The sequence below is a fragment of the Rhinatrema bivittatum genome, chromosome 9, assembly GCF_901001135.1.
Source record: "Rhinatrema bivittatum chromosome 9, aRhiBiv1.1, whole genome shotgun sequence".
In the NCBI taxonomy this organism is placed as follows: Eukaryota; Metazoa; Chordata; class Amphibia; order Gymnophiona; family Rhinatrematidae; genus Rhinatrema; species Rhinatrema bivittatum.
This window is the reverse complement of record NC_042623.1, coordinates 265,695,002-265,722,913: the sequence shown is the minus strand read 5'-3', so window position 1 is coordinate 265,722,913 and position 27,912 is coordinate 265,695,002. Positions and strand designations below refer to the sequence as shown.

General features: G+C 41.3%; 1 protein-coding gene across 1 annotated transcript; it reads left to right on the top strand.

Annotated features, from left to right (window-relative positions):
* On the top strand, nt 1-27,424 carry LOC115098966 (galactose-3-O-sulfotransferase 2-like). Its single transcript, XM_029616163.1, has 4 exons — nt 1-217; nt 6,871-6,963; nt 14,144-14,420; nt 24,706-27,424. Exons 1-4 carry the CDS (start codon nt 159-161, stop codon nt 25,477-25,479), a joined length of 1,203 nt encoding a protein of 400 aa, XP_029472023.1. The 5' UTR covers nt 1-158; the 3' UTR covers nt 25,480-27,424.
* The last annotated feature ends 488 nt before the right edge of the window (nt 27,425-27,912 follow it).

The window sequence follows — 27,912 nt, the reverse complement described above, 5'->3', positions numbered from 1 at the left end:
GCTTGGAAAAGGTGGAGGTGGATGAGGTTAAAGCTTCCAGTTTCTTTCTGTGTCAGGGCAGGAATACAATGTATGCTTAGTCCACTAGTGCTGGGCTCAGAAATTTTTCTGAGCCCTCAAGGGGAAAAAAGGACACCTGGATAATAGCTAAATATTGCATGTTGAGTTGGTCTTCAGAGATCAGGAACAAGATGAGATTTATCCGAGGATTTGGAAGGTAAGAAAAATACGAAAAACAAGTTATAATATTGCAAATATTCCCTTACTTAGTCTTACTGTCTGTGTATCTGTCTAATTTGGATCCTAACTTCCACCTTGGCCAGACTGTCTACCAAGTTGTACAGTGTCCTTCTGCTTCTGTTGACAGTGTTCAGTACATAACAGATTGAAGAGCTCTTCCTGAAGGCAGTTGGTTCAAGGTGCAGTATTTCTATCATGAGATCTGAGCAAGAGAACCTGAGACTGGGTTTGTAAATACAAACAACAGAGTAGGGCAAGCTATATACACAATATTTTTATTGTAAAGGGAAAAAGTACAGCAGTAGATGATCATAAACAGGGCAGACAGAACTATTTTAGCAAAATTGTCTGTCAGCAAGAGCCCAGCTCTGATAATAATATTGAATGACATCTGGCCACATGAGGTTTTGAGGATGTGGAAGTCAAAGTTTTGTACTGTGTTGCTCAGTTATTTTACTGGTAGTTTCCTCTTTTCATTCCAAGTGGGATCAGTCTCTTAGGGATCCCACTTGGAATGTAGGGCCAAGGGGATTGGGGGTAACCCCCTAGGCAAAATAAATACTGAAGCAAATGAAGAACAGGGGTTAAGATTGCAAGTTCCCTTACGAGGTAGTGAGGGAGACCAAGTCTCCAGTTCACCCCAATAATACATTTGGGGGCTCTTCAGCTTCTTTTTGGATTGTTCCAAACCCCCACAATTCTAAACACCCATTTTCTGATATTTGAACACTGTATACCTTTTCTACACACAAAAATACAGGTCATCTTTTTTGTCTTTTTACTTGTGAATGCCAACTTTAACAGAAAAAAATGCAATGATTTCATAATCTATATATATGTACTAACAAATTCTATAGTTGTGTCTGGGTACTCATTATCCAGTATATTTCAATACAACCTGTGGGCAGAGTACTCAACTCAGTCAAGATGCTCAAAGGTCTTGGTGTGGAGGGTAAAGAGGAAAAACAGTAATAGTTCTGTTCTGTGCATAATGGTTGAGATAAAGAATCAGCTGGAGGTCTCGATCTAATGCTTGTACACACTGTGTCTCATGTCCTTAGTAAACTTAGGACTTTGATGTGTTAAGGATTGCAGGGGCACCATGGATATTTTATTTCTTGTGTGAACTAAAATGTGGTTGGGCTGGCTAATCATATGCAATCCCAATCAGCCTCTTAATCACCCTCTTATTGTAGGCAAAACTTCAAGGTTTACATGCTCTTCTTCTAGAGGAGAAATCTCTTTCCCCTGCACGTATCAACAACTCTTCCCAAATCTGCAAAGAAAAACAAAAGGGGACTTGTCCAGTTCCAGTTAGGTCCTTGCCAGCACCAGGAAAAAAGCCCCCACTCTTTCATTCCTCTTGACTCAAAGCTGAATGAATTCCTCCTTTCAAAGCTGAATTTCCTCAGGTTTCAGTCCTTCTACACTGGAGAAAGCTTGCTCTGATCCTGTCACCTTCTCCATGGGCTCCTTGTCAGAGAAGTTGCTAGGAATCTAAAAGATCAGGGGCACAGGCCTCATTCCCCTCAAGATTTTGAAAATTTACTCATTACAATCAATAGCTCACCCCCCCCCCCCCCCCGCCAAAAAAAAAAAAAAAAAAAAGAATCCTGGAAAAACACATAATTCAGCACAATATTAAATAAAGCTGCAAATGTAAAAATTATAAACACAACATAAATCTCACATTAATATAATTGAAGGGTGTCAGCAAGCAGGTACATGATCACCTCCCCTATGAGGAAAGGCTGAAGAGGTTAGGGCTGTTCAGCTTGGAGAAGAGACGGCTGAGGTGGGATATGATAGAGGTGTTTAAAATAATGAGAGGTCTTGAATGAGTAGATGTGACTCGGTTATTTACACTTTCGAATAATAGAAGGACTAGGGGGCATTCCATGAAGTTAGCAACGCACAATAAAGCTCTGGAATTTGTTGCAGAAGATGTGGTTAGTGCAGTTAATTAGGGATGTGAATAGTTTTTTGACTATTTAAAATATCGTCCGATATATTTTAAATCGTCAAAAATCGTTAGAGCCGCGATACAATAACAGTTCCCCTGATTTATCGTTAAAAAATCATAAATCGGGGGAAGGGGGAGGGGAAGGGGGAGGGCGGAAAAACCGGCACACTAAAACAACCGTAAAACCCACCCCGACCCTTTAAAATAAATCCCCCACCCTCCTGAACCCCCCCAAAATGCCTTAAATTACCTGGGGTCCAGAGGAAGGGTCCCGGTGTGATCTTTTACTCTCGGACCTCCGTGCGTTGTAGAAATAAGGATGTTTTTTTGTCCCCCGACGTCAGGAGCGTAGGAGATCGCTCCCGGACCCCCGCTGGACCCCCAGGGACTTTTGGCCAGCTTGGGGGGGCCTCCTGACCCCCACAAGACTTGCTAAAAGTCCAGCGGGGGTCCGGAACGATCTCCTACCGCGAATCGTTTTTCCGTACGGAAAAACGATTCGACTGCAGGAGGTCGTTCCGGACCCCCGCTGGACCCCCAGGGACTTTTGGCCAGCTTGGGGGGGCCTCCTGACCCCCACAAGACTTGCCAAAAGTCCAGCGGGGGTCCAGAACGACCTCCTGCAGTCGAATCGTGTTGCCGTACGGCCGGCGCCATTTTGCGCAAATTGCCACTGTTATTAATTGCATCAGTAGCATGGGTTCTTCTTAGTGTTTGGGTAATTGTGGCCTGGTTTTTGGCCTCTGTTGGAAACAGGATGCTGGGCTTGAAGGACCCTTGGTCTGTCCCAGCATGGCAATTTCTTATGTTCTTATGTTCTTATCATGGCTACAGCATTTAAAATATGGCTCCAGTGATTATGCATTATAGTGAATCGTGCCTCATATAAATTAAAAAGTTTCGAAATAAGGATGATTTTAAAAGAAAGAATATATAATGTCAGGAACCTTTTAATGTTTACAAAAGTACATTTTTTAACGATGTCTTTAAATTTTAAACTTTATCCTGCCATGACAGTGGCAGCATTTGAATTATGGCTCCGGTGACTGTGCAATGGTCAAATAAAACACAGTGTAAATGTACTGCAAAATGGTTCATATTGTATGATATATTCAATAATATAATGATACTGTAGAACCATAAAACATCAAACCAAAATCCATTTTGTTTACCCACATATCTTCAAAGATGACTTGGAAGGAACAGCGATATTTCTCCAATCAATATTATCAAAATAACAGGTTACCACAATGAACACAGTAGTTTCTTATATACTCGTAGTGTCAGCGTTCCAAAAAGTGTGTGAGAAATGTGATGTAATTTCCTTCTCTACTACTGTCAATCATTTTAGCGATACATAGTTCCATTTAAAAAATGAAGCAAAAGCATGAATTAAAAACAGATTGGCCACTCTATCTAGGAATATTGTAGTTTGTAGGCAACCTTAAAACCAAAACTAAAATTAGTTAAAACCAAATATGAAATTATATTAATCTGCTAAAAAATGTAAGATAATAATGGTAAGAGACTGTGAACCAATATTTTTAAAAAAATCAATAAAATAAAACTTAAAATGGTTAAAAACCAAAAATAAAAATAGAATTATATGTAAAAACCTAAAATGATATTGACCTGCTATTGTTAAAAACTATTAAGATCAAATAAAATCAAAATATATAACCTCTAAAAATAAATTAAAACCTCATTAAAAACAAAACTTAAAAAAAATTTTAAATGGTGGTGACCTGCTAATGTAAAATTGAAAAAGATTATTTACAAAAAAAATTTAAATTAAAAAAACAAAACTTATAAAATGAAAAGTAAATAAAAGCTGTAAAATGTATTGCCCATAGGATATATAGTTTAGAATTTAAAAACATAGCTATACCTTATTAGAAATTATAAAAATACAGTATAGTCAATATCTAGATTCAAGCCAGCTGGAGACATTGTATTAAATTTGAAAATAAGTCTTTGCTCTGTTCTTAAAAGTAACCTGTCCATATCTCCTCCTCTCCATGACAATTTTGGTTTGCAGTACACAAAATCTGTAGTCTTCAAACTTATGATCAACGGACACGGAGTGTTCAACCAAAGGTTTGCCCTCTACCTTTCTTTTGATTGCACTTTTATGTTCCACTGTCCTTTTGTGTAAAGGACATATGGTTTTCCCAATGTACCACTTCTCACAGGGGCATCTGGCAGCATAAACTACTCCCTCACTTTTACAGTTAGTGAATGTTTTAAGTTTAAAGGGATTGCTTTGACCTTTAATCAAAATACAATCTGTCTTCATGTTTACATGACAAATGGAGCATGAACCGCATGGACGATGTCCAGGCAGTCTAATGTCTTGAACTGAAGGACGTGGAAGGGCAGATGGTACTAACATATCTTTTACATTCCGCTCTCTTTTGTTTGCAATGAGTCTGGTATTCGCAAAACAATCAAGGTTTTTCAGAATATCCCAGTGTTTTCTTAGAATTTTCTTGATCAGATGTGGCATGTGGTTATAATTCAGGGGACATACTATAATATCTGATTTGGTTTTTTCTTTGCTTTGCAATAACTCATCCCTGTTTTTTCTCAACTCCCACAAGTAGCCTTCATTGATACGGTTTTCTGGATAATTTTTCTGTTTAAACCTTTCTTTCATTTCTAACGATCTTTCTTTAAATACCTTCTCTTCAGTACATAGACGGTCGCCGGGCCTTCAGTCGCATGCCAGGCCTCATGCCGGGCCTCGGCTTCTCTGCAGCTAGCCACGCCCCTACATGCGTGTGCGGACCAGCCACTCTGATGTAGGTTCCAGGGTGGGGCCTAGTTCTGCGGCACACCCTGATTGAACTCATGTTAAAAGGAAGTTCCTGGTCTCACTTCCTTGCCTTGGCAATCGGGTCGGTTTGTTCCTGAGATTGCCCTTGCTTGTGTTCCTGCTTGCTTGTTCCTAGTCTCGTTCCAGGAACCTTCTGTTCCAGTTCCGTTCCTGCTTGTACCTGCTTCCTTGCCCTGCTCATTCCAGTGTTCATTGTTCGTCTCCCTGGTCTTACCCCGGACTGACTTACTGATAAAGACCTCAGCTTGTTCCTGACCTGCCTGCCTGCCACCTGCCAAAGACCTCAGCTTTCTCCTGACCTGCCTGCTTGCCAAAGACAGCTTTCTCCTGACCTGCCTGCCATCTGCCCAAGACCTCTGCCTGCTCTTCGACATTGCCTGACCTCTGGATCTTGACCCTTGCTTCATTGACCACTCCTCAGACTGACTTCTGGACTTTGACCTTGATCGCCTTACCTTGCTCGATTCTGGCTCTGTCCCTAGCCTTGTCCTCACCATCTCTATATTGGTTCTCTTTTCTCCAACCTGTTTCCAGCCTCGAACCCGATAGCGCTCTCCTAGTGTCTGTGGGCCTGCTAGACTTATACTCTTCCAGGAGACACTGTGAGGCCCACCTAAGTCCCAGCGGCCCGGGTCCCTACGGGCTCCTCCTGGGGGGGACTTCGGGCTTCCAGTGGTGAAGCTGTATACCACCTCTGTCTCCCTCCATGCTCTGCCTCCTGTGGACAGTTCCCATACTGCCACAGGACAGGGGTCCACCCCCGAGCGCAACATGACCCAGTAACTTTGTTATTTGGACATTGAATATGGACCTCTACATATTTATCTAGATTGATTATTAATATTATTATTATTGTATATTGGGCACTATTTTAGATATTTTATTGGCAGAATCAGGGTGAAAGAATCTAGCATTTATTTACTGTTCAAGGTTCTCATTATATTCTGAATCTCTGTATCTAATCAATATTAACATTGTTGATCATTCCTTTGTTTTATTTATTTATTTAAAGCTTTTTATATACCGATGTTCATGTACTAGTACATATCACGTCGGTTTACATAGAACCAAAGTTGGAAAGTTTTAAACATTGTTTTATGTACTGTTTTAAACATAAAACTGTATTGTTTTATGTACGAAGTTTTAAACATTGTTTTATGTACTGGTATTGTCTTATCATTATGTACTTATTTTTAGTCTGTGTTTTTAATTGCAACCTGCTGCAAACATAATGGAAGGGGAAGATCATCCATAATCAAATTGTCCTAGTTGGTGCAAACTCCATAGGGACTTTTTACCCATCAGATTTCCACCAAGGATCAAAGACAAGACTACACGGGTAGTTTTTCTTTGATTATTGTGCCTTCGAAAATTATCCATAGATATTTGGATACACTATCTCTGTGGGTAATTTTTAAAGCAAAAACAACACATGCCCTTTTGAGTAATTAATACCACATGCATTGTTACATTCCACACCTTTCACCAGCCCTGGGATAATATATTAAAACTCCATAGATAAAGAGTTCCTGTGGAGTCTGCACCAGTTCACGCAGTTTGATTACTGCCACATTAGTGTCTAGCTTGGCAAATGGACAAAGTATTCTTGAATTAAGTATATTCTTGTAAAGTTATTCATTCCTGAAGAAGGTGTTTATACAGTACATTTCCATTTGGGAGATTACATAAACAGATAAGTATATACATATTTCATCGGTCATCACTATATAGTCAAAGGTTGCTGCTCTTCTTTATGAGTTTTCAGTTTAAAAGTCTATTTCCATGGGTGAAATCCCTTTCATGTGTTGATTTTTCTCATTCTTCTTTCTAGTATTTCCAGGATCCTCTTCTTTTTGGTCTGTGTGATGCTGGGATGCATTCTATGGGAACAGATAAGTCTGCTGGAAAAATCCTACAATATCAGGTGAAGCCCCTTTTTCACTGGTCTCTTGGTAAAATAAAGTCATAGAACCCCCAGGTGGATTATCATACATTTTTTGGTTAAAAAAAAAATAAAAAAAAAATATATATATATATATTCACCATTTTGTAAACTGTATTCTATGTCACTAATTCTATTTTGATTTCTACCTGGGACTCAATTGTTGTCTAGCTTACTGTTATAGCTCATTGAATTCTGAAAATAATACTATTTCCTGACTCTTGGTTTCTGTCAATGTTCTCATGATACGATATTCAAATATTATTCTGGTGGCTAAATACTGGTGGCTAAATACTGATTTATTTTCCTGTGTGTTCCTCCCTGCTCACTCATGATTAAACACACACAGATACACTTTAATCACCGTATTTGGTTCATTGATTTTACTGTTGTTATGTTGTGTTAAAACTGAGAGTCTGGTATTTTCTATTTTACTATTGTGGGAAAGAGGAATGAGAGGGGTTGGTAATGGTGTTATGTGCTACATTTGTCATTTTGCTGGTACTGGAACTGCTGCGTTAAACTGGAACAGAGGACCTCAATAATTTGGAATGTTCTTCCCATTCTCAAGAACTCATAGTAAGAGTTTTATTTTTGTTATGTAACCCAGTTCAAGCTCTCCTTAAAGTATAAGATCACATACTCAATAGTGGGGCTAAGTCATAGTCTTCTTTCTATCTGCCTGAATCCAGATCTCCATTGTGAAGAAGGATAAGCCTCGAAGGCCCTGGTCCTTATGTGTCCTATCATCTTCTGAGTTTAAATAGAGAGGCTGGATACTTTATAAAAGGAGTAATTCAATATGAATAATATGACACTTGGTACAAATCCATCATGTTATCTCCATAAAGCAACTGAAAGCAGTAGGGATGTGAATCGTGTGATCGATCATCTTAACGATCGATTTTGGCTGGGGGGGGAGGGATATCTGATCGTCATGGGTTTTTTTGGTAAAATGGCACCGGCGCTACCTTTGCCCTCACTATGTATACGACCCGTATGACATAGTGAGGGCAAAGGTAGTGCCGGCGCCATTTTGAAGATTGGCAATATGGCCCGCGTGCACTTTCTTCCCTTGATGGAGCAAAAGGGATGTCTTACGTGATTTCTTATTTACATCCCTGTGGGCTGATGCTAGCACTGGAGTGTAGGTTGAGGGTAGACCATGAAGAAAAATGCAAGAGGTATCACTCACATTTTCTACCTCTGCTGTCTATATTTTCTGGGGTTTGCTCTCAAAATCTTCAGTATCATCTATCTCCCCTTTCATTATACTGGAGGCTAAGACCCTACTGACTTATCTTCCCAAATTGTCTTCATCTACTAGCTCTTCAATTTACCAAGAAGGAGTTAATAAACATGTGGATAAAGGTGAACCGGTAGATGTAGTATACTTGGATTTTCAGAAGGCGTTTGACAAAGTTCCTCATGAGAGGCTTCTAGGAAAAGTAAAAAAGTCATGGGATAGGTGGCGATATCCTTTCGTGGATTGCAAACTGGCTAAAAGACAGAAAACAGAGAGTAGGATTAAATGGACAATTTTCTCAGTGGAAGGGAGTGGACAGTGGAGTGCCTCAGGGATCTGTATTGGGACCCTTACTTTTCAATATATTTATAAATGATTTGGAAAGAAATACGACGAGTGAGATAATCAAATTTGCAGATGACACAAAATTGTTCAGAGTAGTTAAATCGCAAGCAGATTGTGATAAATTGCAGGAAGACCTTGTGAGACTGGAAAATTGGGCATCCAAATGGCAGGTGAAATTTAATGTGGATAAGTGCAAGGTGATGCATATAGGGAAAAATAACCCAATAATTACACAATGTTGCTATAATTACACAATGTTGGGTTCCATATTAGGTGCTACAACCCAAGAAAGAGATCTAGGCATCATAGTGGATAACACATTGAAATCGTCGGTTCAGTGTGCTGCGGAAGTCAAAAAAGCAAACAGAATGCTGGGAATTATTAGAAAGGGAATGGTGAATAAAACGGAAAATGTCATAATGCCTCTGTATCGCTCCATGGTGAGACCGCACCTTGAATACTGTGTACAATTCTGGTCGCCGCATCTCAAAAAAGATATAATTGCAATGGAGAAGGTACAGAGAAGGGCTACCAAAATGATAAGGGGAATGGAACAGCTCCCCTATAAGGAAAGACTAAAGAGGTTAGGACTTTATAGCTTGGAGAAGAGATGGCTGAGGGGGGATATGATAGAGATGTTTAAAATTATGAGAGGTCTAGAACAGGTAGATGTGAATTGGTTATTTACTCTTTCGGATAATAGAAAGACTAGGGGGCACTCCATGAAGTTAGCATGGGGCACATGTGAGGAAGGAGAGAGGAGGAGGTCCACTCACCCTGCCGTTTCGCTGCTTGCCGGCTCGAGGAACACCTGGGACTCGTGAGTAGCTCTGTCGCAGAGCTGTGACGTCACCGACACCCCTCCCCCACTGACTATAAAAAACCGCGGTGGGACTGAAGCAGAACGGGGAGTGAGGAAGGAGAGAGGAGGAGGTCCACTCACCCTGCCGTTTCGCTGCTTGCCGGCTCGAGGAACACCTGGGACTCGTGAGTAGCTCTGTCGCAGAGCTGTGACGTCACCGACACCCCTCCCCCACTGACTATAAAAACCGCGGTGGGACTGAAGCAGAACGGGGAGTGAGGAAGGAGAGAGGAGGAGGTCCACTCACCCTGCCGTTTCGCTGCTTGCCGGCTCGAGGAACACCTGGGACTCATGAGTAGCTCTGTCGCAGAGCTGTGATGTCACCGACACCCCTCCCCCACTGACTATAAAAACCGCGGTGGGACTGAAGCAGAACGGGGAGTGAGGAAGGAGAGAGGAGGAGGTCCACTCACCCTGCCGTTTCGCTGCTTGCCGGCTCGAGGAACACCTGGGACTCGTGAGTAGCTCTGTCGCAGAGCTGTGACGTCACCGACACCCCTTCCCCACTGACTATAAAAACCGCGGTGGGGCGGTGCCCCGCTGCCGCCGGCGCCACGCCTAAGCTGCGCACGCCGAAGGGGCGCACGGCTTGGACCGGCTTAGACCGGTTAGGCCGTTGGCCGGCAGGAAATTTTGATTTTTGTATTGGTAAAGTTTCCTATGGGCAGGAAAAGGAAGGCGAGGATATATACATCATCACCCTCGCAACAACAACAACAAGGACCGATGGACCATCACGTGATAAGAGTGATGGAAGAGCCAAAGGAGGACAATTTGGGGGCTACATCTTTTGCCTCCATCAGTCCTGGCAATGGCCCGAAGCCTCCCCAACAGCCGACTGGATTTACAACGCCAGATGCGGCAAGGAACCTGGTAGGAGAAGTCCATGGAGACTTAGATCTGCAAAAACAGACTGAATCTCAATGGACTGGGAAATCTTATATTTCAATTTTGTAGGATATACAACCACCAGGGGACAAAGGTGTATGCAGTTCTGTAGTAATACAATCTGACTTCACCTTAAGTGATCTTGGGAAAATGATTTTGAAACTTGATAGCAATATATTAAAAATGAATGAATCACTGTTAACAGTTATTAAGTCAAATAGAAATATTTATTTTATTTATTTATTTATTTTTGGTTTTTTATATACCGATCTTCTTGCATTGGATGCAAATCAAACCGGTTTACAGTAAAACAATTCAACTTGCCAAGTAGCATTACATGGAACAAAGAACATGGAACAATATAATAGTGCTTACGAGCATTACATTCAACTTGCCAAGTAGCATTATATGGAACAAAGAACATGGAACAATATAATAGTGCTTACGAGCACTATGATTGAAGAGCATGGAAAAAAAATAGAAAAATGCGAAAAAGATTTAATTGCCGTGACTAATAGTGTACAATTAGTACAAAATTCACAAAATGCATTTATTCGAGATAGTTTGGGCACACATAAAGATATGGAATATCTTGAGAATTTATTCAGGGCAAAGAATTTGAGAATTATAAATTTTCCTCAAACTCGACTTCTCTCATCCTGGGAGTTATTTAAGAAATTTTTGAAAGAAAATTTATCATATGAAGAGGAAGATATACCTAACCTTTCTAAGTTATATTATCTACCTAGAAAATCTTCTAGAACTGTTGGTAATCTAAATGCTCAGGAAAATCCTTCCTCTCCTGGTATATCGACCTTCTTAGAAGATTCGATGGACCAGATTAATAATAGAGCAACTTTAATTATTTCTTGTATTTCAGAACAGGATAAAGAGAAATTATTTAAGAAATTTTTTGCAGTTAAAGATCTGCTATTTTGTGGACATAAAGTACAAATCTTCCCTGATGTGGCTAGGTCCACTCAGGTTAGGAGAAGCTTTTTGTCCCTGAAAAGTAAAGTTTTAGCATTGGGTGCAACTTTTTTCTTGAAGTTCCCATGTCTCTGTTTGATTAATTACCAAGGGAAAAAATTTGGTTTTATAGATCCTTTACAGTTAGAAACTTTTCTTTTAGATAAAAATCAAGTATCAAGATCAGAGACTGAAGCCTAAAAGATAATGATAACTCCTCCTCCTATATTATATTCAGAATGTTAATATCTGGATAATTCTTCATGTTTCTAGTGTTCTCCCCCCTATTATGGGTTATAAAGAGACATACAAATAAATGAATAGTAGTATATTTTCTTTATGTGACAAAGTGGAGTTGTATTTCCTTTTTATTTACTGTATGATATCATTTATTTTCCTGTTTCATGATGTGTAAACATTGATGAAAAAATAATAAAAAAAAAATTAAAAAAAAACAACAAAAAAAACTAATCGGAGAAAGTTCTTTTTTTACTCAACGCACAATTAAACTCTGGAATTTGTTGCCAGAGAATGTGGTTAGTGCAGTTAATATAGCTGTGTTTAAAAAAGGATTGGATAAGTTCTTGGAGGAGAAGTCCATTACCTGCTATTAAGTTCACTTAGAGAATAGCCACTGCCATTAGCAATGGTAACATGGAATAGACTTAGTTTTTGGGTACTTGCCAGGTTCTTATGGCCTGGTTTGGCCTCTGTTGGAAACAGGATGCTGGGCTTGATGGACCCTTGGTCTGACCCAGTATGGCATTTTCTTATGTTCTTATGTTCATACAAGATTCTTCCTCAGAATTAGTTGATAAAAATACTACCTTCACTGCTTCAGAAGTAGTAAACATAGAGAAGCATGCGGCTAGTTTGTGTATTGTACTTCTGCTGCCCCTGCCCTGTAATGCCAGCCTTGGGTGGCTCTTCTACCTTTTCCCTCTGATCTAAAACAAAATGGAAAGGAACAGTTGGCAGTAGCATATGCTCTCCAAATTTCAATTATTTTCTGCCTTGAACTGGCTTGCATTCCTGTCATTCTGTGGCTAAATACATCTCTTTTCAGTTTAGGGACAGGACTCCCTTTTTTCTCATTGCTGCTACTAATGCTAGGTTGGGTTGCTTCTACAGCAAATCCTTCTCCCTGATATTCCCTCCTCTGTTCCTTTCCATTTACAAGTGAAAAACCTATTTTTAAGCATGTAAATGCTTTTCAAAATTAGGCCCATAATCATTGGTCATATAGAATGACATGGCTTAATGGATAAAATTCAACATGATTTTAGCAAAAGGAAGTCTTACCAATAAATTCCCCACCCTCCCGAACCCCCCCCCCAAATGCCTTAAATTACCTGGGGTCCAGAAGAAGGGTCCCGGTGTGATCTCTTTCTCTTGGACCTCCGTGCGTTGTAGAAATGGCACCGGCGCTACCTTTGACCTGTCATATGACAGGTCAAAGGTAGCACTGGCGCCATTTTGTTTTTTTGTCCCCCGACGGCAAGAGATCGCTCCCGGACCCCAGCTGGACCCCCAGGGACTTTTGGCCAGCTTGGGGGGGCCTCCTGACCCCCACAAGACTTGCCAAAAGTCCAGCGGGGTCCAGGAACGACTTCCTGCACGCGAATCGTTTTTCCGTACGGAAAATCGATTTGCGGTAGAAGATCACTGCCGGACCCCCGCTGGACCCCCAGGGACTTTTGGCCAGCTTGGGAGGGGCTCCTGACCCCCACAAGACTTGCCAAAAGTCCAGCAGGGGTCTGGAATGACCTCCTGCAGTCGAATCATGTTGCCGTACGGCCGGCACCATTTTGGCGCAAAATGGCGTCGACCGTACGGCAACACGGTTCGACTGCAGGAGTTCGTTCTGGACCCCCGCTGGACTTTTGGCAAGTCTTGTGGGGGTCAGGAGGCCCCCCCAAGCTGGCCAAAAGTCCCTGGGGGTCCAGCGGGGGTCCGGGAGCGATCTCCTGCCGTCGGGGGACAAAAAAACAAAATGGCGCCGGCGCTACCTTTGCCCTGACAGGTCAAAGGTAGCGCCGGCGCCATTTCTACAACGCACGGAGGTCCGAGAGAAAGAGATCACACCGGGACCTTCCTCTGGACCCCAGGTAATTTAAGGCATTTGGGGGGGGGGGGGTTCGGGGGGGGGGGGGATTTATTGTAAAGGGTCGGGGTGGGTTTTAGGCTTGTTTTAGTGTGCCGGTTTTCCCGCCCTCCCCCCCCACTGGACCCCAGGTAATTTAAGGCATTTTGGGGGGGTTCGGGAGGGTGGGGGATTTATTTTAAAGGGTCGGGGTGGGTTTTAGGGATGTTTTAGTGTGCCGGTTTTCGATTTACACGATTTAAACGATATTTTAAAAACCCAAACTGCGACGATCCGATTCCCTCCCCCTCCCAGCCGAAATCGATTGTTAAGACAATCGACCACACGATTCACATCTCTAAAAGACAGTAGACAAGGCTGAATCAAGTCCTGAATTAAAATGATTGTTGATGTAAAAGTAACTGTGTATTACACAAACTGATTTTGTAAATGAAAGCTATGGTTGCTATTGTACAATGCATTTTGGTCAGAGTCTTGAGTAATGTTTGACTTGGGAGTGCAATGGGGAGACTGATAATGAAAGGCAGTTAGTGACCTTGATCATAGGAGAATGGAGCAGCTGGGTAAAAATGCCCATTGCTTTGTTTTATATTTTGACACTTCTATACCTGCTGTATAGTATAGATATTAGTTCCTTTCAATTCTATCACATGTGATGTTATACAAACCGACACCTCTTTGCCTGCTTTATAGTTAATGTGCCAGCTCTTCTCATGCACACATTCCTTTGTGTCTCATTCTTACACAGAAACCAGGATCTCCACGTGATGACTGATTTGAATCCAACTCCCTGCCATCCTGTGACAAACATTATGTTTCTGAAGACGCACAAAACTGCCAGCAGCACCATCCTAAACATCTTGTACCGTTTCATTGAGAACCACCACCTTACTGTGGCCCTCCCAGTTTGGAGCAATACATTTAATTATCCTAAGCCATTCAAGGCAGAATATGTTTTGGGGTTTCCAGAAATCTGGGAAAAATACGATGTGATGTGTAATCATCTAGCATTTAACCACACTGAGGTAAGGTTCAGCACTCTGGGAGATTTGAATGAAAGGGAGCAATGGATCTTCAATGTTTTTATTGAGGTCAACATTGCACTCTTAATTCAATAACCATAGTTTACAGAATAGTAATATGGGTGAGTCTGCTGCCAGTGCCTTCAACATATTGAGGCCAATGTGCAAACAAATTGCATGAACTTACTAATAAACCTAACAGGTCCATTAAAAAGCCACTTAAAGAGAAACAAATATTTTGTGTGCTTGCATAAAAAGTAAATGTCAAAAATATCATGGCCATGCTATAATCATGTGTGATAATGCCAAAAGTTCTTTGGCTAAATAGTGAGAGCGCTTTTCTTATGCAGGGCAAGCTAAACAGTATGAACAAGCTTAATAGTATGAAAAGGCTAAACTGAGCATGCTCAGTTCTCTTTTCTTCTTGGTTCCTCTTGCTGTTTTCCAAAGTGTATACAAGTGAGACTGGCAAGAGCAAGAGATGGTGAGTAGGTAAGTACCATAGATGAAGAATAGAATCGAAAGCTCAAGGAGTAGTTCAGTAAGTTTGTAAAGTAATAGAATGCCAGGGCAAGATGAAAAGTGGGCAAGCAATGTAGGAAAAGGGGATTTAGGAAGAACCTTGAACACAGTGGAGGAAGCACCCTAAGATTCCAAGACACCAAACACAAGGAAAAAAAGAACCCATTATATTTAAATATCGCCCACCTTATAACTTAGAAACCCTGAAAGACAAGCTAGAAGAAAAACTAACAAAATTAGACTACACCAACTGCTGCTCTGCTACCACAGCTTGGATGCAAACAACTAGAAATCTAGCTGAAGAGATAAACCCTATAAAATGTATTAATATCAGGGATACCAAACAAACAAACCCATGGCATAACGAAAAGATAAAGGAAGTCAAGTGACAACTAAGGAAAAAAAAAAAAGAATGGAGAAAAAATAGACTAGAAGAAATAGGACTAAACAACAAAACTATCAAATGGTTTAGATCATATCTAAGTAACAGATACTTTCAAGTACAAATCAATGACACAATGTCAGATAAAATAAACCTTCAAACAGGAGTACCACAGGGATCCGCCCTATCTGCTACGCTTTTTAATATATACCTACTTCCATTATGCCACCTGCTAGCTGGTCTGGGAATCACACACTATATATACGCTGACGATATTCAGTTAATATTACCCATTGACGACACAATTGAGAAAACATTAAACATAGCTAACATGTATCTAGTTATACTCAAACAGCTACTAAACCAAATGGAGTTAGTAATCAATATAGAGAAGACAGAATTCCTACATTTAGAACGAAAAAAAAATATGGAGATCACACAGAGCCCAATCACACTCAATAACAACCAACAAATAATACTAGCAGAGAAAGTACAGAATCTAGGAGTAATAATTGACACAGAACTAAGCTTAAAACAACACATATCTCTAAAAGTAAAGGAAGGATACACCAAACTCATGGTTCTAAAAAGACTAAAACCACTTTTAACAACCGCCAACTTTCGATCAGTACTACAAGCGTTGATATTTGCAAGCACAGATTACTGTAATGCCCTTCTACTAGGTCTACCATACACCTCACTAAGACCACTACAAATTTTGCAAAACACAGCTGCAAGAGTTTTAACTGGCAAAAGTAAAAGAGAACACATCACTGAAACACTGGCAGAATTACACTGGCTTCCCATTGAACAAAGAATACAATATAAAACACTGTGCACCATTCATAAACTAATACATAACGAAAATGCAGACTGGCTGAACACAGCCCTTCGTGTACACATCCCCAACTGAAACCTAAGGTCAGCCAACAAAGCACTCCTAACTATTCCATCAAACAAAACAGCAAGACTCACACAAGTAAGAGAAAGGGTGTTAACCTTGGTAGGCCCCATACTATGGAACTCCATGCCCTTGGAGTTAAGATTACAAAGAGACAGCAAAGCCTTTTGAAAAAATGTAAAAACCTGGCTAAACAAGCTTTTCAAAATGAGAGGGGAGAATAGAATCCAGGGAAGTGCAAGGTACGAACAATTGAACACCCACACACATTACAGTAATCACTAAGTGTGTAGTTTTTAATAGATAGCTCATCACTAAAGGAAAAGTTACAATTATAAAACTAGTGTTACACTCAAAACTGATAGAAAGAGACCTGGACATGAATTATCACATTTATCAATTAACATTGATTACAAACTATGTTACCGAACCTTATGGCACCTATGTAAACTGACAGATTTTAGTATCATTACTTTTATGTGCCTTATTGTAAACCGTTGTGACGGTAATCACCTTAACGATGGTATAGAAAAGATTTTAAATAAATAAATAAATAAATAAAAGACTGCCTTAGAGTGGCAGTGGAAGACATGATGCTGGTAATTCTTAAAAAATGGAATGGTAGGAGCAGAGCAACACAGTGAGAAAGGGTAGCTGTAACACTCCTAAAGGTGTAGTTGAGTCAGTTTCATGTAGCATTTGGAAAATATCTCTGCCGGCAGGAAATGTGGCACTCCTAGGGACTGCAAAGCTTATTTGAGATTATTAATAATCCTAAACCTTTCTAATGTGGCCAGACCCTCCAGTCTAGATTTAGATCCCAGTCTAAATATTTCAGCACTTGGAGCCTTCCATCCCCCTTGGATGTTCTGTTAAGGAGACAGCTATAAGTACAGATTCATGGGGAGAGCTAAGGAATAAGTTTAATTTATCCTTATTTTAGAGGGCTTCTTTGTTATATTTTTCTGTTTTTTGTGTAGTGCTAGCCTTATCTCTTTATTTTTCTAGATATTGATATTGCTGCATTAAATTGCTGTGTGTTTGTTTCAGCAAAAAAAAAAACAAAAACCCAAAAAAGGGATTTGGCTATTCAGCTTTGGGCAGCTGACTCATAGTGCATTGCAGGGGGGCAATTAAGTTCTCAGTCTGCTTTGAACTTCAAGGAGACAGCTATGACTACAGATTCTTGGGGAGAGCTAAGGAAAAGGCTTAAATTAGCTAGCCAAATCTGGGGGAGGGTCTGTTCAAAATCAATAGCAGATACAGTGTCCAGTGAACAGCCCTGGCCAAGTGTTAACTGTTTAACTCCCTTGCATCCTGCCCCTCTACCCACCCACCACTAGGTTTGTTTTTCTGATATAGTCTACCTAAATACATAGGGGCGGATTTTAAATGCCCTGCGCACGTAAATCCGGCCGGATTTACGCGCGCAGGGCCCTCGCGTGCCGGCGCGCCTATTTTGCATAGGCCGACGGCGTGCGCAGAGCCCCGGGACGCGCATAAGTCCCAGGGCTTTCTAAAAGGGGCAAGTACAAAACGCTGTTAGGATACCCAGATGTCAGAAGGGGTGTGAACCCTTGGCTGAAGTGAGAGAGGGTACCATCCACTGGGAGGAGCCCTGTGAGCCTCACTGTTGGGAGGCTAGGTCTCAGCAGAGGAAGGCACAGAATGAATAGAGTCTTTATTAAAGAGATAGAAGCACTACCCGTGGAGTGGGGGGTGGCAGGGAGAGAGAGAGAGTCCACACAAGCCCTGAGACATAGGGTCGATAAGATAGGTAGTGCCCTGAGTGAATACCTCCGTAGTGCTAATAGTAGTCCGTGAAGTGAGTATAGTGGAGAGGTCTCGGTAGTGGCCCGCGAAGTGCGGTACACTGAAGAGACCTTGAAGGAGATGGTAGTTGCCCACGGGGTGGGGTACACCAATGATGTTCTCAGTAAAGATGGTAAAACCTGCAGAGTAGGAAATGCAGATGAAGCCCTCAGAAGAGGTGACAGTGGTCCGTAGAGAGAGGAGCACAGTCGAGGCCCTAGGTGGAGGTGGTAATGGCCCGCAGCGCGGGGTACACCGGTGAGAGTCCTCAGTCAGCCTGGTAGCGGTCCGCAAGGTGGGGTGCACCTGTGAGGTCCTCAATAGCGTGGTAAAGATCCATAGAGCAAGCACTTCTGATGGAGCTCTCTGTAGTGATGGTAATGGCCTACAGTGCAGGGTCACCCGATAGGCACTTGATAGGTAGAAGGTGATCCACAGGACGGAGTACTCACAGGAAGCCCCGGGGAATGGAGCAGACAGAGTTCCAGGCGTCAGGAACTCCAAGGAGTGGATAGCCAGGATGAGAAAGAGGCCCCCAAGGAGCGGGTACCTGAGACTGGAACTAGAACGCAGGGTCCTCAAGAAGCGAGGCGGAAATAGCAAGGATGTCACTCTTTTCCAAATCGTCCTTGGAGAGGGCCAGTAGGTTTAAATATCCACAGATCCTGATGTCATCAGGAAGGGACGCCCCCGAGGTTCCCGCCATGACATGGATAAGTCTGGCCTGTGTGCACACGCGCACACGCCTAGAGAGATCAGATGGCAAGATGGTGGTCGGCGGTGTCTGTGCCGATCCGGGAGGCCTGGAAGCGGTAGGCAGGTTGTAGGTAGCTAACGGATGCTGCCAATCTACCCCATGGAGTTAGGGAGGTGAAGAAAGAGGTGAGCAGAAAAGGTCACAGCCATCTGCGACTGATGGGTGTAACAAAAGCCTTCTCTGTATTAGGTAATGAAGAAGCTCTTGTGAAAGGATTGAAGTGTTATCTGAAAAGAAAGAAGAAACCCAATGTATACAGAAATTCCATAATACAATCAGTAACCAAAGGAAACAGCTCATTGTTCTGGGTGACTCTGTCATCAGAGGCACTAATCTGGGAACTCTTATTGAGGCAAACACTACGGTTAAAAGCCTCCCAGGATCATCAGCCAGCAGAAATGCTATTCAAATAGTCAAAGTGATGAAAGAAGAAAGCAAAGACTCTAAAGTTGGTATTATCATCCATCCGGGAACCAACAACCTTGCTAGAAACTAGAGATGTGAATCGTGTGATCGATCGTCTTAACGATCGATTTCGGCTGGGGGGGGAGGGAATCGGATCGTCGCAGTTTTGTTTTTTTAAATATCGTGTAAATCGTAAATCGGGGGAGGGCGGGAAAACCGGCACACTAAAACAACCCTAAAACCCACCCTGACCCTTTAAAATAAATCCCCCACCCTCCCGAACCCCCCCAAAATGTCTTAAATTACCTGGGGTCCAGTGGGGGGGTCCCGGTGTGATCTTCCACTCTCGCGCACACTAAAACAACCCTAAAACCCACCCCGACCCTTTAAAATAAATCCCCCACCCTCCCGAACCCCCCCAAAATGTCTTAAATTACCTGGGGTCCAGTGGGGGAGTCCCGGTGTGATGTTCCACTCTCGGGCCACGGGTGCGTTGATAGAAATGGCGCCGGCGCTACCTTTGCCCTGTCATATGACAGGGCAAAGGTAGCGCCGGCGCCATTTTGGTTCTTGTCCCCTGACGTCACGAGCATAGGAGATCGCTCCCGGACCCCCGCTGGACCCCCAGGGACTTTTGGCCAGCTTGGGGGGGCCTCCTGACCCCCACAAGACTTGCCAAAAGTCCAGTGGGGGTCCGGGAACGACCTCCTGCACTCAAATCGTGTTGCCGTAATGCAAAATGGCGCTGGCCATACGGCCGGCACCATTTCTATCAACGCACCCGTGGCCCGAGAGTGGAACATCACACCGGGACCCCCCCCCCCCCCCCCCCCCCCCACTGGACGACAACTGAGAATCAGGGAACTCATTCACAATTGTTTTGCAAGTTTATCACTCAAAAACTGCATTAGCTGTGAGGATGTAAAAAACAGGAAAGATTTATCTTTAAATTTAATGTGACATTTGCATGGGAATTTAAGTAAGAATGATGCCTCTATCTGAAACACCTGAGGTCTTAGCAATAAAAATTGCCGCCTTCTTTTTTTTTTTAATTAGTTTTAGAGACATCCGGATATACTCTAACGTGCATTCCCAAAAAGTTATCAAGACGATATTTGAAGAAAAGCTTCAACACCCATTCTTTGTCCATTTCCATTGCAAATGTAACTATTAATATTGCAGGCACGGCCTGAGCCTGATCCGAAGTTTCCAAAAAATCTGTAAGATTAATCCCAATTTCTGTTTCTTTTTCCCCTCCTGTCGCTCCCAACAATTCTAGATCATCTCGCAGAGTTGTCTACTAGATTCTCCTCTTCTATTTTCTCTCGCTGGTATATAAAACACATGTACAAGTGGTGGAAGTTGGTCTTGTCTCACTTTCAATATTTCTTGAAGATATTTATTGAACATATCTCTTGGCAACATGTGTAAAATTTTAGGATAGTTCACTAAACGCAGATTTTTATTTTTTAAGGTATTTTCCATATTTTCAATTTTACCTAGTAATGCCAGATTATCTTTTACCATTAGCTCATGCTTAACTTTAATAGATTCTAGTAGTGGTAATTTCTCAGCATCATGTTGATGCAGCATTTTAACAGTATTTTCCAGCATTTCAATTTGGACTTCATGGTCTTACATATTAGTTACAAGAGGCTCAGTTCATTTAATAACTAAATTACCAAGTCTCTCCATTGCTTCCCACAATGACTCCAGCGTTATCTGAGTAGGTTTTTGTAAATAAAAGGAGAAATACTCAAACCTATTTGTTGCGGCGTCGATGAGCTTCCCGGTATACTCAGTCCCGTTAAACCTCTGTCTGGGCTGCCAGTGGCCGCGTCCAGCCCAATGGGTCGATCTTCCATGCTGTCCTCTCCCGAATTGAGACTCCCTGCCCGGGTACATCCTGCAGCAACTTCAGCCAGCGGTGCTTCTGGGTCTCCATCCAGGTTTCGCAGCGACGCAGGGTTCCTCGGCACCTCCCTCATCATTGGGGATAGAGTAGTTTCAGAGTCCGGCAGGGAACTCGCTTCCTCCAACTCAGTTCCCTGATCCCGCGACTCACCACCCGATGTCAAAGAGCCTCTAAGAACGTGGGCATCCATCGGGCCCGTCTTCGGCGTCTCAGGGAGAGCCCCAGGGATGGCTTTCTCCCTGGCCCGCCTTTTCCTGGCTGAATGGGGCATAATAACAAGAAAATCTTGAAGAAAACTACCACAGGTAAGCATCCCACGTTCACGATGCTAACGCTCCAGTGCCATCTTGGAGTCCTTCTGTTTCATTTTAAAAAAATAATTGGGCCTAAATCTAGGCCCAAAGCCATGTCCTCACCTAGGGCATAGGTTGAGGCCCAAAACAGGGGCTACTGCCAATGCCCTAGGCAAGGCATCGGCATCACATTCATGCATAGGCCAAAACCCAAAGCAGGGACTGCAGATGAAGATCCTGAAAATTAAACAAAGAATCAACAACTTACTTTGATCCTGGAGGCTGGGTCCCAATGCCAGGGCCTCAGCCTATGCTAGGGCCTGGACCCAGACCCAATGCTATGACCCAGCTTGGAAGCCCGGTCCTGATGCCGCGACCTGATCCAGGGGCTGGGTCCCAATGCCAGGGCCTTGGCTTGGAGGCTGGGTCCCAAAACCAGGGCCTAGGCCCATACCCAGGCCTGATGCCACAACCCAACCCGGAGCATGAGTCCCAATACCTGGGCCTCGGCTCAGGTGTCCAGGCCTGGGAGCTCCCCATCTGAGGTCTTCTTATTTTGCTCTTCACTGCCAAATGATGGCATCCGCTGGGGTCGTGCCAGAATGAATTAACTCTGATGTATTCACCCTAGCAGATGGTGCCATGTTCATCTCCAGCGTGTGTGTGGCATTGCTGCACATCAAAATGGCCCCATCCACTGGGGTGAATACACTGGCCTCGGCTTAGATTAGGCCAAGATCTCAGCAACCTACCATGCCCCCAACTTATGTAAGGCCGAGGTGGTGGCGAGCTACTGTGTCCTCAGCTTATGCAAGGCCTAGGCTTCAGGTAAGTGGGGTCTGGGGGGGGGATCCTTGCCCTTGCATTTTTGTGGCCTCATTTTCACTTTTTGGCTTGTATTTATTTTTACACATGAATGAAAATGAATCAAACAATCCACAAATCGAAATTCATAGAAGAAAACCTCCTGAAAATGAACTGAATATCGAAAACAAAAGTTTTTTCTCTACACATCCCTATTAATTGCTCTTATAATATCTCATTTTAGTTTTGCCCACTTCTCTTCTACTTGCCCCGGATTTTCACAACCAGCTAACAATTCTTTCAGGCACTCCTCCATTTTAACAAAATTAGCTTTCCTGATGTCTGTGACCCTTACCTTTGAATAAACCTTCATCTCTTGTGCTCTAATACTGAACCACACTATCCATTGATCACTGGATCTCAGATGATCATCAATTACAACATCAGAGATAGTGTCCCCATTGGTAAGCACCAGGTGCAGTATTATCCCCTACTGTTTGGGTTCCATTACCAGTTACCAGAACAATTATCCTTGCAGAGAATCCAGGATCTCCACACAGCAACAGAGGCTGTGGCTTGCACTGTACTGTGCAATCTCTGCTGCTGAGCCTCCCTGAGTAACTCTGGGAAGATTTTTCTTTTTCCCCAGTGGATTGCCTATCTCCACCACGTATGGAGTTCAGCCCAAGCCTGCCCTTGACCCTGGCACATATGGATGATGTTGGCTCCTCAGAAGGAAACAGATCTCAGTCATGATAATTGATGTGAGATATGATATGAAGAGGCTGCTGAAGATTTTTCAGAGTAATTTCTTGGCATCCAAACAGTGCATGGGTCCCTGCCGATTTAGTCTTCCCCTAATTTGGCAAACTGCTGGTGGAGACCCTTGACACAATTTGGTCAGCCCAGGTCAGCATGAATTGATCTGTTTCTCTATGCTCTGCAGACAATGTTTATTTATCTAATGAAATGAAGTCTCAAATGGATTTTCAAGATAATGAGATAACGTAAGTCAAAGACTAATTTGAGACTATTAGCAGTCTATTTTCAAGGAGCATAACTTTGCTTTGTCAGAAGACAAACTTTTATTACATCAAAAGCTGGAATAGTTGGAAAGCCACTCTCGCTAATTAAATTTAAGATTTTTTAATTTTTCTCATGTAGCATTTACTCCTAGAGATTTGGTAAAAAAATAATATTTCCTGGATATTTTGAATATTTCTAAAGAACTTGTCTGCCTATAAATAAGCTTTATGACTTGCCATATGGAAGAAAGGATGTATCTGTTTCATTCTCATCATCTGAACTAGTTAATCTTCTTGAAAAATTGGAAATATAAAATCAAGATATTTCTAAAAGTGCCATTTTGCTTGTTTCTTTTGTCTTTGAACAAGACTTAATTATGATTTTACGATTGTAGTTTTGAAAATCCTAAGAGTTATTTGTGAGTCAGAAGATCTGGATTTATCCGGACTTCTCTAGGACCACACAAGAGCACAGCAAGCTTTTTTTTTTTTTAGTTATGCAGCATGAAATGCAAGCGTTAGAGGCTACTTTTTTCCTTAGATATACATGCAAATGTTCAGAAAACTTTGATAATGTCAAGTATATGTTTTTTTGAGCCAGAGCAATTGAGTTTTATGGATAAGTGGAAATCTCCTGGTGCTGCTCCAATTGCAGATATCAGAGTTTCTTTGACATCTAACTAGATGGTATTTGATGTTGAGTTGTATTTATGCTAAGACCTTTTAAAATGATTATATTCCTTGGAATTTTGTCACATTTTTCTCTCTGTTTGCCTTTTTTCTTTTTTGTGGTCTAATAAAATAAGCTTATTGAGAAAATATAAGTATTTAAGTATTTATGATTTTATTATGCTTCATTGATTATTATTTTATTACTTGTTTTATGTATTGATCATTATTATTATTGTATTTTCATGCTTTAATTTATTGTTCACCATTATGTTGGTTCTACCGATATGACGGTATAAAAATAAACAAACCTTAAACATTAAATGTTGTTTTGCCTTAAATTTGTTATTATTTCTTAAGATCAGTGTCATTAATACTGCTATCATATTTCTGTAACAGATTGATTCTTGTGGGTTATTAAGTAAATAGATAATAAAATAGATATTATTTGTATGGCTTACAGTTTGTGAGAGCTGTCCTTTAATTGAAATAACATTAGATCACAGTACAAAGCCAACTGGACACTTTCTTCTTGCAGAATTATATGGTTAAAAAAATTTAGTAAATAGGAAAATTGGATTGTCTTGTTCTTAAAGAAATATGATGCATCTAGTCTTTCAATAAATTAAGTGATGAGATGGGCTGAATTTTTGTGCTGCTTAATAGTGTCATACAGTTTGACCTTAGCATCTACATCAATGAAAGTAGGCCTATCCTAAGAACTTGTAATAATGTATAAAATATTTTATGCAAAAAACAACTGATGCTAATGTTCTTTTCATTTCATTTCTATAACCAAACAGATAAAGCAAGTAATGTCAAACAACACCTTCTATTTCTCCATCCTGCGGAACCCTGTTTCACAGCTGGAATCCTCCTACACTTATTTCTTCAAATTCTTTAAGACTGAGACACTGGATCAATTCCTAGCATCTCCACATACTTATTATGACCCAACAATATATTATCAAATGCTTGTTCGAAACACAATTTGGTATGACTTTGGCTATGACAACAATGCAGAAGACAGAGAGGATTATGTAAGTTCAATCATAGAGGAGATCGAGCAGAGGTTCCACTTGATACTTATTGCCGAATACTTTGATGAGTCCATGATCCTCCTAAAGAACACCCTATGCTGGGATCTGGAGGATGTGATTTACTTCAAGCAGAACTTTAGGAGTCAGGACACTATTCAGAACCTGACCCAGGAGAGCAAGGAAAGAGCAAAACAGTGGTGTTCTTTGGACTGGAAGCTCTACCAGCACTTCAACAGGACCTTCTGGAGGAGAATTCAGGAGACCATTGGGCAGAAGGAAATACAGAAGGAAGTAGAGATATTGCACACAAGACAGAAAGAGCTCATGGAGATCTGTATCCAGGAAAGGAGTGGAACAAATATAGATAAGATTAAACAAAAACAGTTTCGGCCCCAACAGGCGGGGAAGGCACATATCCTGGGTTATGATCTCAAACCAGGATTGGATAGTAAATACAAGAAAATTTGTCATAGGATGATTTTACCAGAATTCACACACTTCACACTTATGCGTAACTATCAGTTTTCACAGATATAAATGAAGGAAGTTATAGAAACATGAAAAGTCCGAGAATAGGAGGACAATTATCATGCTTTGTTGGGACCTTTAATTGATGAAGTGAATGTTTCCAACCTCTTCTTTCCTGAGAAAGTGGAATATATAAATACATTAAAATAAAATAAACCTTAAAATCACTCCCCCCTAAAAATTCAATGAATCCTTTTGATTATTCTTTTTGTATAGCTCACTAAATTAAAGAAAAGTCTCATAAAAATATGTAAAACATACAAATACAAAAATAAGGCAAGTTCCTTTTGAGCTAGAAGTGAAAAGAAGCAGGAAAAAACTATGTGGTAAACATTTTTTAAAAAGAGGGATTCTGTTTTCAGTTCTCTGAAGTACTAGATACATTTTGATTCCTTGTTAAAGAACAATGAAGTCAAGGTGGAAGAGTAGCCTTTTTTTTTTCCAAGCATTCCTAACTCCCATGATGCTTTACAGGTGCCATACAGCAGAGGACTGGATGAGCCATATGTGATAGTCAGCAGGTGTGTGTGGTGCTATTCACAGACAAGGATTCAGTAAATGAAATCCACAACATAATCGCCTTCCTTCCTGCTTCCACTCTTCTGACAAAATCATCTTGGCTCCCTCCCTGCCTCTTCAGTACAATAATCAGTTTTCTTCTTTACACCAACCAGAAATCCAGTCATCTGTCTTCCTCTTCACCACCACCCCCATTGCAATTATATGCCTTTTCCTGTCCATGCTGTTATTTCCTTGAGTTTGAGAAAGCGTGCCACCTCTGCCAGCTTCCCTTTAAAGTCAGAACTACGTGGGACCCACTGGCCTCAAGAGAACTGCATGCTTTTAAGTTCATAGAGAAGCCTGCAGAGAAGGAGGCAGCAGTAGTGTTCTGGGTTCAGGCCTCAAACACACATACACAGAATATGCTAAGGAGCTTTGCCTGTACTCCCTCAGGCCTACCTTGGAGTTAATTGTCAGGAAAGAGAGAGATACTGAGGGGCTTCTATATCTCAAGGCTTCTCCAACATGCAAACATGCACATATACTCTGAGTCAGTATACCAAGAACCAGGTATGGTACATTTATTTGAGCACCTGCTAAACAAAAAGATAACACAAAAGATAAATAACAACAAGCAGTAGATAGTTGATTGAAAGAAAATAATAAAAACAATAATAATAACTACTAGAAAAGTATTAAAAGATAGACATAAAGATAGCAAATCTTACATTCCTAATGAAAGTTGAATTGGACCCAAGAAAACCATCTGCGTTCTTAGCTCCGGAGTCTGAGAAGCAACAATGTTGCTGAGATTGTTATAGCTTTGCTCATTTTTATTGGCTTTTTCTTTTCTTTTTTATTTATACTTTAATTTATTGGCCTTTTCTAACACTGCTTGAAACAGAAGTGATTACCCCCTCCCTCCTGTTGTTCCTATCACAGTTTAGCACATCTGCTTCTCAAACCTTAGTACGATGTGATATTTGTTTCCATGCCTTGATATTCCCAGTTTCTTCTCTGACCTTTACTAAGAGTTCTCAAGGGTTCAGCACATAAGCATTTTTTAGTATAAACATCTGCATAGCCCTTAGAAGCAATATAAACATTGCTCAGTAATAACCATAGTTCCCAGAGACATCTAGAAAGGACTCTCTTATCTTAACAGCATTTGCAGCAGGTGTCATAGACATCTTCCTTCCTTGCGACCTTTCTTTTACATGACGGTTAAAATAGCTTCTTTCACTCACATGTTAACCATGCTGGTAATTGTTTTGTATTCCTTCCACCTTTCTTAATGCATGGAATGTATCTGGACTGCACTTCTAAGATTATATTTTTAAACAATGTCCACACCTGTTTTACACTTTTAGTCTTTGCAGCTACACATTTCAGTTTTTTCTGTTTTCCTCATTTTATGGAAGTTTCCCTTTTGAAAATGTAGTGTTAGAGCTGCAGATTTACTTATTGTCCTCCTTCCAGTTATTAGTTCAAATTTGTTCATGTTATGATCACTGTTGCCAAGTGGCCCCACCACCGTTACTTCTCTCACCAAATCTTGCGTTCCACTAAGAATTAAATCTAAAATAGCTCCCTCTCTCATTGGTTCCTGAACCAATTGCTCTATGAAGAAGTCATTTATTCCATCCAGGAACTTTATGTCTCTAACAAGTCCTGATGTTACATTTACCCAATCAGTGTTGGGGTAATTGAAATCTCCTATTATTACTGCACTGCCAATTTGGTTCGCTTCCCTGATTTCGCTTAGCATTTCATCATTTGTCTGATCATTTTGACCAGGTGGACAGTTTGTACTATATGAGATATGTTTAAAAATATTTTGTATGATGTTTCAATAAAGATATTTATTATAGTATTAGATATTGGTCTCCTATGTAATACAATGGAATGTATGTAAATATATATTGTTATTTGGTTTGTTGG